Source organism: Hyaena hyaena, unplaced genomic scaffold (genome assembly GCF_003009895.1).
Source record: "Hyaena hyaena isolate Hyena2069 unplaced genomic scaffold, ASM300989v1 scaffold_777, whole genome shotgun sequence".
NCBI classification, from domain to species: Eukaryota; Metazoa; Chordata; class Mammalia; order Carnivora; family Hyaenidae; genus Hyaena; species Hyaena hyaena.
In genome coordinates this window covers 808,590-824,701 of record NW_024081407.1, presented here as the reverse complement: position 1 = coordinate 824,701, position 16,112 = coordinate 808,590, and the positions used below count along the sequence as shown (strand labels likewise).

The following is a 16,112-nucleotide window of genomic DNA, read 5'->3' as shown; positions in this document are numbered from 1 at the left end:
TTATATTTATTCCCATTTTACAGATGAGGGCAGTGAGGACAAGGAAGTTGAATCATTTTCCAAAGATCATCCGGTCAAGTAAACGTGGGAGCTGGTCGTTGACCTCAGTCTGATTCTTTCAGTATTTTACCACTACATTTTCTTGTGTGAAATCCTTGTTAAATTCTAGTGAAATGTAGTTTTTTGAGTAATACTCTGGAAACTTAGATTTGCAAATATAAAATACTCTGAGTCCTTTAAGAAATCATGAAGCAAGGGCACCTGAGTGGCTCAGTCAGTTAAATGGCTGACTCTAGGTTTCGGCCCAGGGCATGATCTGAGTTTGAGCTCTGTGTCAGGCTCTGTGCTGTTAGCTTGGAGCCTGCTTGGGATTCTCTCTCTTTTTCTCTCTCCCTCTGCTCCTCCCCAGCTTGTGCTCATTCTCTCTCAAAATAAATAAGTAACTGAAAAAAAAATTAAGCCTCAGAAAGCAGATGCTACCCGACATTCTCTGTGACCAGTAATAGGAGGAATATCAATATCAAAAGTGTGTGGGGGCACCTGGGTGGCTCAGTCAGGTAAGCTTCTGACTTCAGCTCATGAAACAATCTCACGGTTCATGGGTTTGAGCCCCGCTTTGGGCTCTGTGCTGACAGCTCAGATCCCGTGTCTCCCTCTCTCTCTGCCCCTCCTCTGCTCACATTCTCTCTCTCTCTCTCTCTCTCAAAAGTGAATAAACGTTAAAAATTTTCAGAAAAAAAAGTGTGTGTTAGGTCTCAGTGTCAAGTGACAAAAACCCAACTAAAAATGGTTAAAGAAAGAGGAAAGTTCATCGACATGTGGATATAAGGAAGGCTGAAAAGCCGAGATGGTGCCAAGGGTCAGGTATGCCACCTGGGCAGGTCTCAGATGATGGCTGTGCTCGGCCAACCCACACTGGGTAGAGGCCTGGCGGTGGGGGTGGGGTAGGATAAGGTTGGGTCAGGTGGTACAAATAGGATCTTCTGGTAACCACGGAGCCACGGGAAGGTACTTCTCAGAAAGTATGCGGGACCTAGATGTCCCTTACAATGGAAAAGCTAAGAAATCTCCTTGAGAAATGATTTCTAAGAAATGTTTTCAAAGATAAAGTCTGAATTGAATGGTGAGAAGTGTTTTCATTTGACATGGAAATTCTGGGCAAGGCATGACAGGTTCCTGCCGTTAGTCATCATGTTAGTCATGTGGCGGTTCTGTGCTCTTACAAAGAAACAGTAGCAATAGGATTTTGAGAAGTAAAAATTTCCCTGACATGCAAGCAGATAGAAGACAGAATGTTTGAGGCCAAAGAAAAAAAAAAGGAAAACTCTTGTGAGAAATATTGAAGGGAAGACATAATGTGTGAATCAAAATGATACACAGTTAAATTCAGAATGAGTGAGAAAACCGTGTTCTACTCAAGCATGGAGCACCCCAGGGTGAGATTCAGCTCTGAGGGGGTATTTATTTGATTTTATGTTGAAACCGACTCTTAAGGGGTAACTACTTCATTAATCAAGCTTAACCATCTTAAAAAGTTTCTTAATAAGTTTCTGTTTTTAATTTCAAAATAATCTGGTGCAAGTCATGATCATTTATTTTTGTTAACCACACCGAGGAGAGCCTGGCTATTCAGATTAGAGGATATGTTAGTGTGAGGCTAACATAAAGGCCTCTATAAAGGACTCCAAAACACAATGGCTTGACTTAGATGACATTGACCTTCTTCCACAACACAGTCCAGGCAGCAGGCGGTCTCCGCTTTATCCTCTGTTCTGTTGCTTATCCATCTTCCCTGAGTGGTTTGCATCTGTGGGATTGAAGCGACACAGTGGAAGGTGTGAATTTAAACTGGTGAAAAGCAGACAGACCCATCATTCAGGGCAAGGAGGTCTTCTTCCGTGGGGAAACGGCTGCAAGTTGCATACTTCACGTCTGCTCACATCCTGTTGGCCTGAACTCGCCAGAATCTGTCGTCTGTCATCGACTGAATATTTGTGTCCCCTCAAAGTTCCTATGTTGACGCTTTAACCCCCAAGTGTACTTGGAGATGGGGCCTCTGAGGAAGTAATTAAGGTTAACTGACGTCATAAGAGTGGGGACCCTGATCCAATAGGATTAGCGTCCTTATAAGAAGATAGCCCAGAGCTTTCTCTTTCTCTCTCTGTGCACGCAAGCACAGAGGAAAGGTCACGTTAGGACACAGTGGGAAGGCATCTGTCCGCAAGCCAGGAAGAGAGCTGAATAGAAGGGAACCTTGACCTTGGACTTCCAGCCTCCAGAACTGTGAGCAAATAAATTTCTCTTTCTTAGGCCATCTGGTTCTTTTTGTTGTAGGGGCTCAAGCACACTAGTACGGACTCACGCCTGGTGGCAAGAAAGGCTAGAAACACTGTCCCCACCTGGGTGACCAAGTGCTCAGAAGACTTGGACTTCAGGAAGCAACCAGCCGTGTGTCACCTAGCACTATAGACAGAGTCCCGCCTATGTTTTGCCCAGTTGTTTACAGGCTTTCTAGCCCACCAATCCTTGCGTGACGACCAAAGTTTATAAACCTCTCAGCCCTTGAGAGTCTCAGTCCTGTTTCGTGCCAGGCCCCGGGCTCTCCTTTAACACTGAGCTCTCACACCTGCTGTTCTTCCTCATCCCCCTAATAACTCACCTAACTGTTTCAAATTCTTCCTTTTCCCGACTTTTCCTTTATCACTAACACGAGGGAAATCTTCAGTATCTGCTAGGATTGGAATTTAGCTACTTATGATTTCCCCTGCCTAACATCATCTCCACTTGATTTCTGGGAGGGAGACTGTGTTTATCTAATGTATTTGTGCCCTACTGCTGCTGTAGCAAATGACGGCAAACCTACGGGCTTTAAACAACACGCATGTATTGCCTGACAGTTCTGGAGGTCAGAAGTCCAAAATGGCCTTCCATTGCCTGAAATCAAGGTGTTCTCAGAGCTGGCTGTTTCTGGAGACTCTCAGGGAGAATCCGTTTCCCTGTTTTTCCAGCGTCTAGAAGCTGCCACGTTCCTTAATCCATGGCTCCCATCCCTCCATCTTCACAACCAGCAATGGCAGTTTGAGTCCTTCTCACATCAAATGCCTCAGGCTCTCCTGCCTCCTTATTTTACTTCTAAGGGCCTCTGGGATGACATTGGGCCCACCCAGATATACCAGGAAAATCGCCTCACCTCAAGATCCTTATTTATGTAGAAAATGCACAGGTCCTAAGTCTATATAATTGAATGAATCTTGATACATGTTCGTAATCATATAGCCAATACCCCATTCAGGACACAAAGCATTTCCATCACCCCAGGCTCCCTTCTGTCCCCTTCCGGTCGATGTTCGTGCTCTCCATGAACAGCCACTGTTTTCTTCTGACTAGTTTTGACCATTGCTAAACTTCACATAAATGGACTATTACAGTATCCTTTTGTGTCTGACTCCTTTCACTTAACACGGTGTTTTTGAAATTCACCCCTGTTATGTGAGTCAATGGTTCATTCTGTTTTATTGCCAAGTAATATTCCATCGTAAAATACACCACAATTTTGAAATCTATTCTGCTGATGGACACATCACATGGCTTGGTTCCAGGTTGGGACTGGGAGAGAACAAATATATATATATATATTTGGGGGGAAGATCCTTATTTAATCACATCTGTGAGGTCCACGTTGTCATGTACTGGAACATATTCCCAGGTTTGGACCATTAGCACATGCACATCTTTGAAGCCATTATTCCGGGTGCTTCTCCTAATCTACCTACTTTGTCTCTGAGTCTTGCCCCTCTCAACCGTGCCGAGGACTTAGTCCCCTAATGACTGTATGTTTTGCCACGGGCCTCTAAGGAGCTTAGCCTTCACTCAGCCTCTTTAGCTTTGTCCTGGATCAGACTCCGACACCAAAACCCAATTTTAGAAACTGACCTCTCACCTCTTTCGTTGGAACCAAGCCCCCAGCTTTGGACTCCAGGCCTACTTCCTAGATTCTAGAGTGAGCTGAGCCTGAGTCCCTGCCTGGAACCTCAAGTCCTTTAGAATTAAGTGCACCTGCAGAGGAACAGGCCTGCCCCATACTCTGGGCATCACGGCCGGGTCTGTGCTGTGCGGATGTCAGACCACGCGGGAAACACACTTGCACACTTGCCGGGGTGAACTTCCTCCCCTTGCTGGTGACCGTACCCCTGGGAGGCTGGCTCCTCCGTGGGCTCAGCCGCCAGTAACCGGACCTGGATTGACTTCCGTGCAGGAGTCAGTAAAGTCTAGCTCAGTATTTCTCAAATTCTGTTGCAGGGGATTAGGATTACCTGGAGAGCCTTAAAATGCCTCACTATCCAGCCTGTACCGGGTACCAACTAAAACAGTCTCTGGGGGTATAAACCAGCATACTTTGAAAAACCCCATCAATTCCACTTTGCAGGCAAGATCAAGGACAAGTGAACCAGCAATTTACTGCTCCACGTGTGCTCTGCCTACCAGCCGATCAGCCCCACCCGGGAGCTTTTAGAAACACAGAGACTCCAACCTATAGCCACAGACCTACTGCATGAGGATCTGCGTTTCAACAGTCTCCCCTGAGTGGTTTTGAAAAGCTCTGGTCTAGTCCATCCCACTCTGTCTGAGCTCTCATTCTGAACATGTTCATAATTGCAAAATTGAGCTTTTTTTTTTTTGCCTCTTAATTGGAAAATGTAGTCGTATTAAAAGAAAGTGGAAATAATTCATCTTTGCTGAGCATTTAACATGGGCTAGGCAGAGTGCTGGTGATTCACACACATCAGCCCATTTAATTCTTAGGACAAACCTCAGTAACACCTTCCCAGGCTGCCCCGTCAATGCTTCAGTCCCCATTTTCTCTCTCTGAAGTCTGATGTTTCTTTATATGTACACACATATGTATGTGTGTATATACATATAAGTATGTATATATATACATATATAAAAACATGTGTATGTATACACACATATTTTTTACTTTTTTCTTTCTTTTTATTTTAGAGAGAGAATGAGCAACAAGTGGCGGGCGGGCAGAGAGAGAGAATCTTAAGCAGATTTCATACTCGGTGTGCTCCATCCCAAAACCCTGGGATCATGACCTGAGCCAAATTCAAGAATCTGACGCTTAGCCAGCTGAGCCACCCAGGCACCTCTTTACTTTTTTCTGTATTAACTGCCAGGCTGAATGTTCCACAAACAAAGATCAGGACCATAATATGTCGGTCTTCCATGATCTCCACTTTGCAGATGAGGGAACTTGGCCAAGATGTTGCTTTCAATATATGAGGGGGAAGACAGTGAGCCTTCTCTGGGCCCGATCAAAGCCCTCTGTCACTACCTCTAACACACACACCATCCTTCACCCTTTCATGAGCAGAACACAACTGTATTTTCTGCATGCTGCCTTCTAGTTCCTATTTGCATGAGTGCTTATTTTATATAATGGCAATTAGAACACCCATATTGTCTAGAATTGTGCTTTTCTCACTTAACATATCACAATGCTTTTTGCAAACTTTAAGTTTTATATTTTTAAAATACCTACACAATAGCTTATCACACTGATTTACCAGGAACTACTTAACCATTTATTACTTAGCATTTAGGTATTTTCACTGTTTTATTATTTATCGGTAACTTTGAACCAAGCATCTGCGGGTACTTACTTGAGCTGAGTTTCTATTTTCTCACAAAATGTAAACATTCTTATCTTGTTTTCAGCTTGAATGGGCCACCCCTGAACTTTCATGCTGCTACAGCTAATTTATCCAAGCATGCTAAAGAAAGTTTGTTACTGCAACTGCTTTTTATTTATAGAAGACACCCAGAATTGTGACATTTTTACTATTCTATCTTATCCCACCTTGCTCATTAAATCAGTTTTGGAAATTCTTTCACTTCATTATATCTGCTTCATTTTGAGCAATGACAAATTGTGCCTATTTGCCAATTGTGATGTTTCCAATTCACTCCCCAAATGTGTTGGCCCTTTGCTTCCTCACATCACAAGTGAGTTCTCTGTCTGCTGTTCAAAGATAAGGTCTGACTGGAGTCTGACCGGAATTTCTAGGAACCCAGGACATAGGGAGACAGATTGACTCCTTCTGATTCGGCCTGCTGCTTTTGACTTCCTCCGTGGTCTCCATGCAGTGACCCCGAGAACTCTGGACCAGACCAGACCTGGAGTCTAGTTCTCCAAGGGACCTTTGCTCACTTTCGGATCTTAACCCATGAACTCATTACCTTATCCCACACAAGTCAGACCCATCCGCCCCACTGCTGCTCTGCGGAATCTTAACAGAATTTGGAAGATCATCACAGATAACTGATGCACGGAAGACACTTTAAAAGACATACTTGTATGTGTGTCCAAAGTGATTTCAGTGCCGAAATACTTAGAGTTCTGTGTTTTCATATTTGCATGTTTAGTACTCGATCAGTTTTTAGATACCGAATTTACTTAATGATTTATTTGATGAGTACTTTAATACTTAAATATTCTAATACTTAAAACAACTGTATTTTAAACTTGGTACTGTGAAGACTACTTTCCCACCCAACCATGTTGCCTCTTTTTTTTTTTTCTCAGATCTTTTAAAAGTAATCTCCACACCCAACATGGGGGTCAAACTCACAGCCTCAAGTTTAAGAGTCTCCTGCTCTCCCACCTGAGCCACTCAGGCCTCCCATAACAAATCCTTTTTAAAGGGTCCAATTCTACCTTTTTGTTCCCTACCTCTATGATTTTTAAAAAAATAATCGCTAATATAATAATTTACTCATTAAGTGCTTAAGGAAGTGTCTTTAGGAAAACTGGAATTGCTAGAGGTGTCAAAGTGATTGACACGGTGAGATAAAATTATCTCCCTATCAGGCAAAAAAAAAAAATGCACAAAGAGAACTGGGGAAGGTACTAAGGGGTTTTTATGATCTCCTGGGTTTACACTGTGAGAAAATGAGATCTGCAAAATGTTGTGAATACTTTTAATAGAAAAAAATCAGAGGAAATTAAAAAAAAATTTAACAAGGACCAGATGTAGTTAAAAAAAAAGAACAAAGCAGTTGAACTCCCGTGTTAAGACTAACTTGCAAAAAAAAAAAAAAAAAAAGGGACATCTTTTTCCCCCCGCTGTAAGGGTAAGCTAATAATTAAGTCCACTGACCCTTCTTGCCTTCCTCAGACAAAGTGGGAAACAAGTCACAACTCATTTTCAGAAAAATCTTCACAAAATCCTCTGCCAACAGCCGAGGGAAGAGGCTGCTCAGCTAAGCCCCAGGCCCGTGCCGGGAAGGGAGGCTGGCGGCCAGGGCCCGGCGACCTTGCGAGGGAGGGGACGCTGGTCAGCTACACTCGGTGGCGTTCGGGAGGCGGAGGCCCGCGGCCGGCCGGGGGGCGCCGGGGGGCGCCGGGGGGCGCGGGGTGGGGGAGGGGCGGGGCTGGGAGGTAAGGCGTCTCGGCGGCGGCGCATCCTCCAGGCCCCCGGGCCCGGCCGGGGCGCAGAGCCGCGGAGTGGCCGGGTTGGCAGGGCAAATACTTTCCCGGAATCCACTCGCCCCGACCAACTTCAGCCGATTTTCTCCTCCCTCCCAGACACTTTCTCCGCCCACCTCCCCCGCTCGGAGGGGGGTCGCACCCCCGAGTCGGGACGCTCCGGGCACCGCGCAGGGCGGACGGCCAGCTGGAGTGGCAGGTCCCCGCGGGTCGCCGGGGCCGAGCTGGGGGCCCCGTGGGGGAGGGGTCTGCGCGGGCCGGGGCGGGAAGGGGCGGGCGCGGCGGAGGTCGGGGGGGTGTGTCCGAGGGGCCGGCGGGCGGGAGGCCGGAGCCGGGCGGGGAAGGACGGGCTCGCGCTCTGCGGAGGGACCCCGCGCGTGGCTGCGCCTTCCTCCCCGGAGCCCACCCGAGCGGCGGCGGCGAGATGCGCGGCGGCGGCGCGGGGCTCGCACTCCTGGTCTCGCTGCTCTGGGTCGCCGCGCGGTGCCAGCAGAGAGGTGAGCCCCGGCCCCCGGTTCCCGGCCCCTCGGCGGGAGGGGGCGGCTGCGGGACAAAGCCGGCCGCTTTGCCGCTTGTTGGGTCGCTGCGCTCATCCTCGTTCACCTCCGGCCGGGGGGCGGGGGGTGGGGATAGCGCACGTGGGTCTCCCGCGCGGCCCCTGGAAAGCGTCTCCTGGGCTGGGGACGCTCCCCCCCCCCCACCCCCCGAGACGGACGCAGCCCGCTCGTCCGACCCTTGGGCTTGAAACTCCTTGGGCTCGGGGGAGGTCCCTCTGTGTTTTGTGCGATCCAGAGCGCCGCTGACGCTTGCGGTGCGGGGACGGCGGGAGTGGGCCGGGGGGTATGGGAGGGGGGAGATGCGACCCCGCAGCGGTCTCCAGCTCGCAGTCCCCGGGCTGCTGGCCGGGCTCGGGGAATGAATGGGCAAGGCATCCTCCCGAGTCGCCCTCATTGTCCTGCGGTGGAAAGCCCGCTGGTCCGCGGCGGGGACAGGGCGGGCTCCTCGGAGCCACTCGCGGCTCAGGTGGGCTAGTGGGGACAGACCTTAGTGAGAAGCGCGCCCCCGGCCAGCTGTCCTGGACTTGGGGTACTGCGCCCCCGCAGACGGCGTCCGAGCTACAGATGCGCCTCGCCTTCCTAAAGGGCGCTTTTTGTGCACCCCCCCCCAAATTGGCCAAACCAGCCCATTCCCCGCGCGAGTTTAGGCCGCGCGGTGAGCGAGCCGGCGGCGACGGGAGGACTTGGCGTGCTCGCTCGCTGCACGAGTACAGTGGTTCCCTTGGCAAGGTTTGGGGAGAACGGAGACCCCAAGCGAATTTTCAAGGCTTCTGCTGATGCCGGGAGAGAAAGAATCCTTTCCCCTTTTGCGGTTCACTCCATTCCCACCCCCCATCCCCCCCCCCGCCCCAGGGTTAAGTCTTCCCATTGTCGCTTTTAGTTGGCTAGGAGGTCACAATATTTGTTGAATGCACCCTAATGGTGCAACGTAGGACCACGGGCACATTCCCACAAATCTACATTTCATTGAAAACAACAAAAAAAGTACAAGTCAAAAGCAGGTAGGCAGAATGCGAAACAGCCTCGTGGGAAAAATGTGTATTTGGGCATTGTGCTGAGTTGTGAACTCTACAGAAACGTGTCCGTCTCATTCATTCAGGCATTCGTGATGAACGCACTGGACCGGAGCTGGCAACACAGCTTTGAAAGCCGGCGCCTGCTCTGCCGGGAGTTGGGCTGGGACATGGAGGGAATTTACATAGTTAATACGTGCTGGAAAGGAGCTGCAGGAAAGGGCGCCGCAAGCCCAGCTCATTTCTCTGGGGTTGCTGAAAATGAACAAGTATGTCCCAGTTTCCCACTGGGTGGAGAGAGAGCAGCCTGGCTTGGTCGTATTGTTCCAAGAAATTGAAAGTTCTAGATGGAGGAGATGCCCGAATGTTTTTCTTGCCCCTGGGGGCTGCGCACTTGGCTTGGGAGGTTATGAATGGTGTTTGGAGAAAGTGGGACCCCATGGGGCTTTCCTGCTTAAGATGCTGTGGGAAGCCACCCACAGCGGGAACCTTTGAATCTTTCATCACACCGCCTTCCACATTTGCTGGTCTCCACCCCGTCAACCAAGCATGCTTCCTAACAGGCATCTTAGAGGGAGTTTTCATTTAAAAAGAAATAATTTGTGCCCTACATATATAGCAGAAATGATGCATGTAACGGTATAATTTGGCCATAATAAAATAATCCTGACCCGTATCGCTGCACAGCTAGCTCTCTGGCGCCCACATTTTTGAAAATGATCATTATCTAATAGCACTCAGATTATTAGCAGTTCTCTGTAATTTCTGCAGTCTCTCTGGATCACCTTACAACTCACAGTATAGGACCCAGTGGCTTATTTACCTTGAAATGTAACCTGTTTAAAGTGAGTTATTCCTAAATCTAAAATAAGAGGTGGTGCGTTTCTTAAAGTAACGTTGTGTTAAGTCCACAGCTATTGTGTGAATAAAAGAACGTTTACTTCATTATCAAAATGGCATAGGATTCAAATTTAGCATGTATGTACTCCACAGTAAAATACGTGCCACTTAAAGGGATTTCAAAGGCACATTTTTCTTCCCTCTGGGGCTGCATTGCCCAAGAAGGGCCAATAAAAAATTTTTTTTGATCTTAGCAGTTGGAAACAAGGATATGTGTAATAAACATTACTGCTCACCTTCTACATCTCCTGGACGTCAGCCCACTTCTTTTCCCTTCCAGACATTAAATATAAAGCCTACCACTGGAGCTAATATAACATGATGAAGAATTCAAATGACACAAAGATATGAAATAAACATATATACTGTTTTGCAATGTCTCAGAATTGTACTGCTATATAAGCAAGTATCATAAAATGTTGATATCCCCACGTATTTCAAGGTACTCATCCTTGAAACACTACCATTTTATAATCATTCATTCATAAATTCCTGTGGATATTCATCATCATCTACAGCAGATTTGGGGAGTGACAAGACGTATCTTGAAGCTTTAGCCGTTTTCTTCTCTGGCCTTACTAGCTGGGCAGAATTGGACAAATTACTTAATCTCCCTGTGCTTTGGTTTCACCATCTGCAAAATGGGAATAAATTACAGTGCTTCCCTGGAGAGGCAGTTAATGACGAAATGAAACAATGCAGGAAAAGTGCTTAGAACAGTGTCAGGTACAGGGTTAGCCCTTAAAATAGATAATCGACAAGCATCGTTGTTACTATATTACATAGAACTTATGAGGGAGGCCCTCTTCTTAGCTGTAAGCTCTGGGAGGCATAATCGTTTCAAAATTTGGAGTCGATTTGAAATCAGATAGTCTTGGGCTTAAGTACCAGACCTGTCCCTCTGGTGAGATATGACCTTGGTTAACATCTTAACTTCTCTGAATGTCAGTCTTCCTGTCTATGAAATGGGTAGGATTCATGTGATCAAATAACACATGGAAATATTGGCATGGCGTTGGGCACCTCCCGGTGTCACAGGCATACAATCCGTGGTAACGGCTCTTACTGTTGTGCCTGTCATGTATGACTGCCTCCCTTTTTCATTGCCCGCATTCATTGGTCATTAAGACTTGTTGATTTTGGGGCGCCTGGGTGGCTTAGTCGGTTAAGCGTCCGACTTTCACTTAGGTCATGATCTCACCGTTCGTGGGTTTCAAGCCCCGCGTGGGGCTCCGTGCTGACTGCCAGCTCAGAGCCTGGAGCCTGTTTCAGTCTGTGACTCCCTCTCTCTCTGACCCTCCCTTGCTTACGCTGTCTCCCTCTCTCTCTCTCTCTCTCTCTCTCTCCTAGAAATAAATAAAAAACATTAAAAAAAAAAAAGACTTGTTGATTTTACCTCCTGAAAATCTGTGTAATCTGTCTCCATTTTTTTTTTTCGTCCCCACTACTGACTAGGCTCAGGAATTGTTTATTTTTCCCATGAAATATCGGGATAGTTCTCTCACCAAACCTCCCTCCGCCCCTCTTCTCCGTTCTCAGCACTGCCGCCTCAGTGATTTTTCTAGAAACACCACCTTATGGGCTTGGGCTGGTGCCACCCACACCCCTCACTTTTTCACACATATATGCAAAATAACAGTGCGTGCTTTACCCCGGGGGTTACACCAAGGAGGCTGGGACTCTGGCTGGCCTGTGTCCCAGAGCTGAGGGCCATTAATTTTAGCCACACTTGAACCTCCTCATAGGAAACCAGTATTTCCTGGCACACAGGCTGGTAAGTGTCAGGCAAGTCTGCTGTTTCGATTCTGACATCCTGGAAAACCTTCCCGGTCCCCTGGACGCTGAAGTGTTTCTTAGGTGCTCCTCCCTGAATTCCCAGGGGAATTCTTTCTGATTAATGCTCTTGTCATACTGACTTACTTATCATGGTGGTGTAAACAGCTGGCTCCCCCATGTGGCTCCCCCACTGGCTTGGGCTTCTTGAGGCCAGGGACAGTTTTATTCATATCTGTATGTTCGTTGCTTTGCCACAGTCCCAGCAGTTAATAGCCATCTATCTTTGTTGAGCCAAATTGAAATCAATATCTTTACTTACGAATCAGGCAACTGAAAAAAAAATATATATTTTGTATAGATGATCCATGCCCATGGAACAAAATCCAAAGGGCACTAAAGGGTATGTAGAAAAGGGTAAAGCCTTGACATCTTGTCACCTTTTACGGCAAGCACTACTTTGGTTTCTTGTGGATTCTCCCATAGACGTTTCTTCATGTAACTCCTAAAAGCGAGCTACTTAATGAAACCTACTTCTTCTGTAACGGAGGACCCTGTTATTTCCGGACAGAACATGGAACAGCGTTCCCCTCTCCCTGGCCCTCCCCATTCCCACTTCAGTGCACCTGTTGCAGGGAATTAACACATCACTTAATGAATGTACATACTTGTAAACTTGTCACCTTCAACATGGTCTTTGACAGAAAGGTATTAGAGCCGGATTCGCTACATCTTTTGGAATTTGAAAAGCAGGCCACCAATTGATTTCATGACCTTGTACTCGTTCTGAAAGTACTGCTTACCATTGCATTGACGAGCTATTCCTTAAGCAGTAATACTTTTTAAAAGTGTATTTTAGGAGATTTATGATGTAGAGAAGTCAAGTTTGAGAAGAATTCTATTAGAGGTTTAGAATAGTGTGTTCTTTTTTTTTTTGGCAATTTTTTTTTAATGTTTATTTATTTTTGAGACAGAGGGAGACAGAACATGAGCAGGGGAAGGGCAGAGAGAGAGGGAGACACAGAATCTGAAGCAGGCTCCAGGCTCTGAGCCAGCAGCACAGAGCCCAATGCGGGGCTCAAACCCACAAACTGTGAGATCATGACCTGAGCTGAAGTTGGAAGCTTAACCGACTGAGCCACCCAGGCGCCCCATAGAATAGTGTGTTCATGATTTCACCAAGTGTGATTTGTTACTGGAACACCCATGGCAGGCACAGAAAAATTTAATTTTTAAAAATTTAATTTATTTATTTTTGAGAAGAGAAAGAGCACATGCATGCAAACATGGAAGGGACTGAGAGAGGGAAGGGGAGAGAGAATCCCAAGCAGGCTGTGCGCTCTCAGCACAGAGCCTGACTTGGGGCTCCCACGAACCGTGAGCTTATGACATGAGCCGAAATCAAGAGTCAGACACTCAACTGACTGAGCCATCCAGGAGCCCCCCGAAAATTTAAGTTTTAAAAATAATTCCCAGTGAATAAAGTTAAGTCTGCACTTTGATTACAAAGATTAGCTGGAGACAACCAGGGAGAACCCTCCATCTTAGACCTTAGATAAAGTTTTTAGTTACATTCCCTAGAAATGTTTGGGCAAACAGGGAAAACTATACATAGTCCCCCAAGAAAGATGTCTGTAAGTTATTTATTTACACACTTGCAAATAATTCTTTTACTTGTTTTAATTTTAAAATACTAATATGTATCCACAGACAATTGAGTAAATAAAGGCACTTCAAAATTAATGAGGAGGAAAAAAAATTCCTTTATAAGAAGTAATTTAGTTAAGGTCATGAACTTGGGTTCTGTTGGAACATGCCGGCCAGGGAGCTATTTCAGCATGAAGCGCCACACCATAGCTGGGTTCACTGCGTTTTCGTGGCCTTTATGCTGAGGGGGGACAGTCGGTGCCCAGAGTAACCATTTAATAGCACAGAATCCTTCCACTTGATTCTTTGTTGGTCTCCTCCCTCCTCCAGGCTAGACCGAGAGAGCTTCCTTTGGGTTAACTTGTTCCCAGGGATTTTCTGTCTTGCTTGGGGGCAGGAGACAGACAATGGAGGCAGTGAGAATCCAAATCAGCTCGGTGGATGACATTCTTGCCTAGGTAAGCATTTACCTCTGAGTGTTCATCCAGAAACGGTGGTGTGGAAATTCCTAAGATCCTGGCTTCAGCATGTGTGTGTGCCTTTTTTTTCCCCCTTCTTTTCTGAATTTACTATTTGAAGTTTGAATCTCTTCATTCCTAAAGTATCTTTGAAGTCTGATCTTTTGGCCTGGCAGGCAGTGGGACTCAAATTCTTTTGCCAGAGAATCTCTCGCGTTGCTGGTGGGAATGTCAAATTTAGATCAACGAGTATTTATAGAAAATGCCATCGTTCCCCATTCTCTGAAGTATTTCCTGCATTGTCTTGTGCTGTTCCATAATTTCCTGCCACAGCCTCAGGAAATTCTGTGTAACAATAAAGAAGATGCTGAAGTTTAGCAGATCATCTTTAGTGAAGAGAGAACATTTAGGGGGAAAGCATACCCCTCATGTCACGGTGCTGATTATTACACGGCACACACTTTTAAATGTCTTCGGACGTTTTCGCAGTGACAGAATTGGACTAACAGCGATGATCTTGTTATCTCGGGCCGGCACTTCCAATCACTTCCCTCCGGAATTCCCCTAGGTCCTGACATTCTCTCAGTTCCCTTGGCTGCGTCTGCCTTTTCCTCTTCTGAATCCCCTTATCCAAATTGTCTCCCTGCATTTTTGTTCCTTTCTTTAAATGGTTCCCTGATTTTTAAAAAAATTTTGTTTCTCCTTATGACCACTGCAAATAGTCACCAGCTGTCTAAACTATAACCAACCACGTTTAATATATTTTTTAAGTTTTTTAAAAAAAATTATTTAGGGGCGCCTGGGTGGGTGGCTTAGTCGGTTAAGCGTCCGACTTTCGCTTAGGTCATGATCTCGCGGTTCGTGGGTTCGAGCCCCGCGTCGGGCTCCGTGCTGACTGCCAGCTCAGAGCCTGGAGCCTGTTTCAGTCTGTGACTCCCTCTCTCTCTGACCCTCCCCTGCTCATGCTGTCTCTCTCTCTCTCTCTCCTAGAAATAAATAAAACATTTGGGAAAAAATAAAAAAATTATTTATTTTGAGTTAGAGAGCGGGAATGCGAGCAGGGAAGGGGCAGAGAGAGAGAGAGAGAGAGAGAGAGAGAGAGAGAGAGAGGGAAGCCCAAGCAGGCTCCGTGCTGCCAGCGCAGAGCGCAATGCGGGCTTTGATCCCGTGTGAGATCATGACCTGGGCCAAAATCAAGAGTCGGACACTTAACTGACTGAACCACCCAGGTGCCCCCCAGCCACGTTTTATAAGGTTTATTTATTTTTTTTGAGAGACAGCGAAAGAGCACAAGAAGGGGAGGGGCAGAGAGAGAGGCAGGCAGAAGCGGGCTCTGTGCCGATAGTAGAGAGCCCGACGCGGGACTTGAACTCACGCACCGGAGATTGTGACCTGAGCCAAAGTTGGATTCTCAGCCGGCTGAGCCGCCAAGGGCGCCCCCAGCCACGTCTAAGAAGTCTGGCGCTCACATGCTTTCTCCCAACGTGCGCTTACCCCGCAGTTAGGCCCGCGCTGCGGACACCTTGCTGTCATCCTGTGCTCGCCCACTTCCAACTCCTGCACGGCCGCCGCCCTCCATAGCCCGCTTGGCTCAGCCAGGACTACGTCGCCTTATCCACACCATTCTCTAGCCCAAACGCCTCCTTCCTCCCCCACTGCACGTGGTGGATGGGCCACCAGCTGTTTGGCAGGTCTGCGTTGTTAACCGCCTTACTTGAATTGCACCCCCATTTCTCATCTAAAGTGTAGCCCGACCACCCGTGCGCAGCCTGCAGCTTCCTGCCCCAGGACAGCCTCGTTTCGATGCCCTTTATTAACTGACCTGTTTTTTTTTTTTTTAATGTTTTATTTATTTTTAGGAGAGAGAGAGAGAGACAGCGTGAGCAGGGGAGGGTCAGAGAGAGAGGGAGTCACAGACTGAAACAGGCTCCAGGCTCCGAGCTGGCAGTCAGCACAGAGCCCGACGCGGGGCTCGAACCCACGAACAGTGAGATCATGACCCAAGCGAAAGTGGGACGCTTAACCGACTAAGCCACCCAGGTGCCCCGTTAACTGACCTGTTTTTGGATTTGCATTGGTTTTTTTTTTTTTTTTTTTTTTTTTTTTTTTTTTTTGGTGATAAGTTAGGGATCCCACCCAGCCACAGCTGGCTTCTGATCCTCTTTAGGATGGCTTGCCCAGAATTCTATAAGTCAGGGTCAAAACGAAGGGGTATTTTTCCTGCAAAGATCAAAACCTTAGCTCCCAGCATTTCTTTCAATACACAGAT

General features: G+C 47.1%; 1 protein-coding gene across 2 annotated transcripts in view; it reads left to right on the top strand.

The window, feature by feature from the left end:
- The first annotated feature begins 7,825 nt into the window (after positions 1–7,825).
- The window catches only part of LAMA1 (laminin subunit alpha 1), a 167,311-nt gene continuing 159,024 nt past the window's right edge, over positions 7,826–16,112 (top strand). For both annotated transcript variants that reach the window (XM_039218722.1, XM_039218721.1), the window contains exon 1: positions 7,826–7,992. In XM_039218722.1, the coding sequence (XP_039074653.1) occupies positions 7,920–7,992 (73 nt within the window). In that variant the 5' untranslated portion in view covers positions 7,826–7,919. The remainder of the gene's footprint in view (positions 7,993–16,112) is intronic.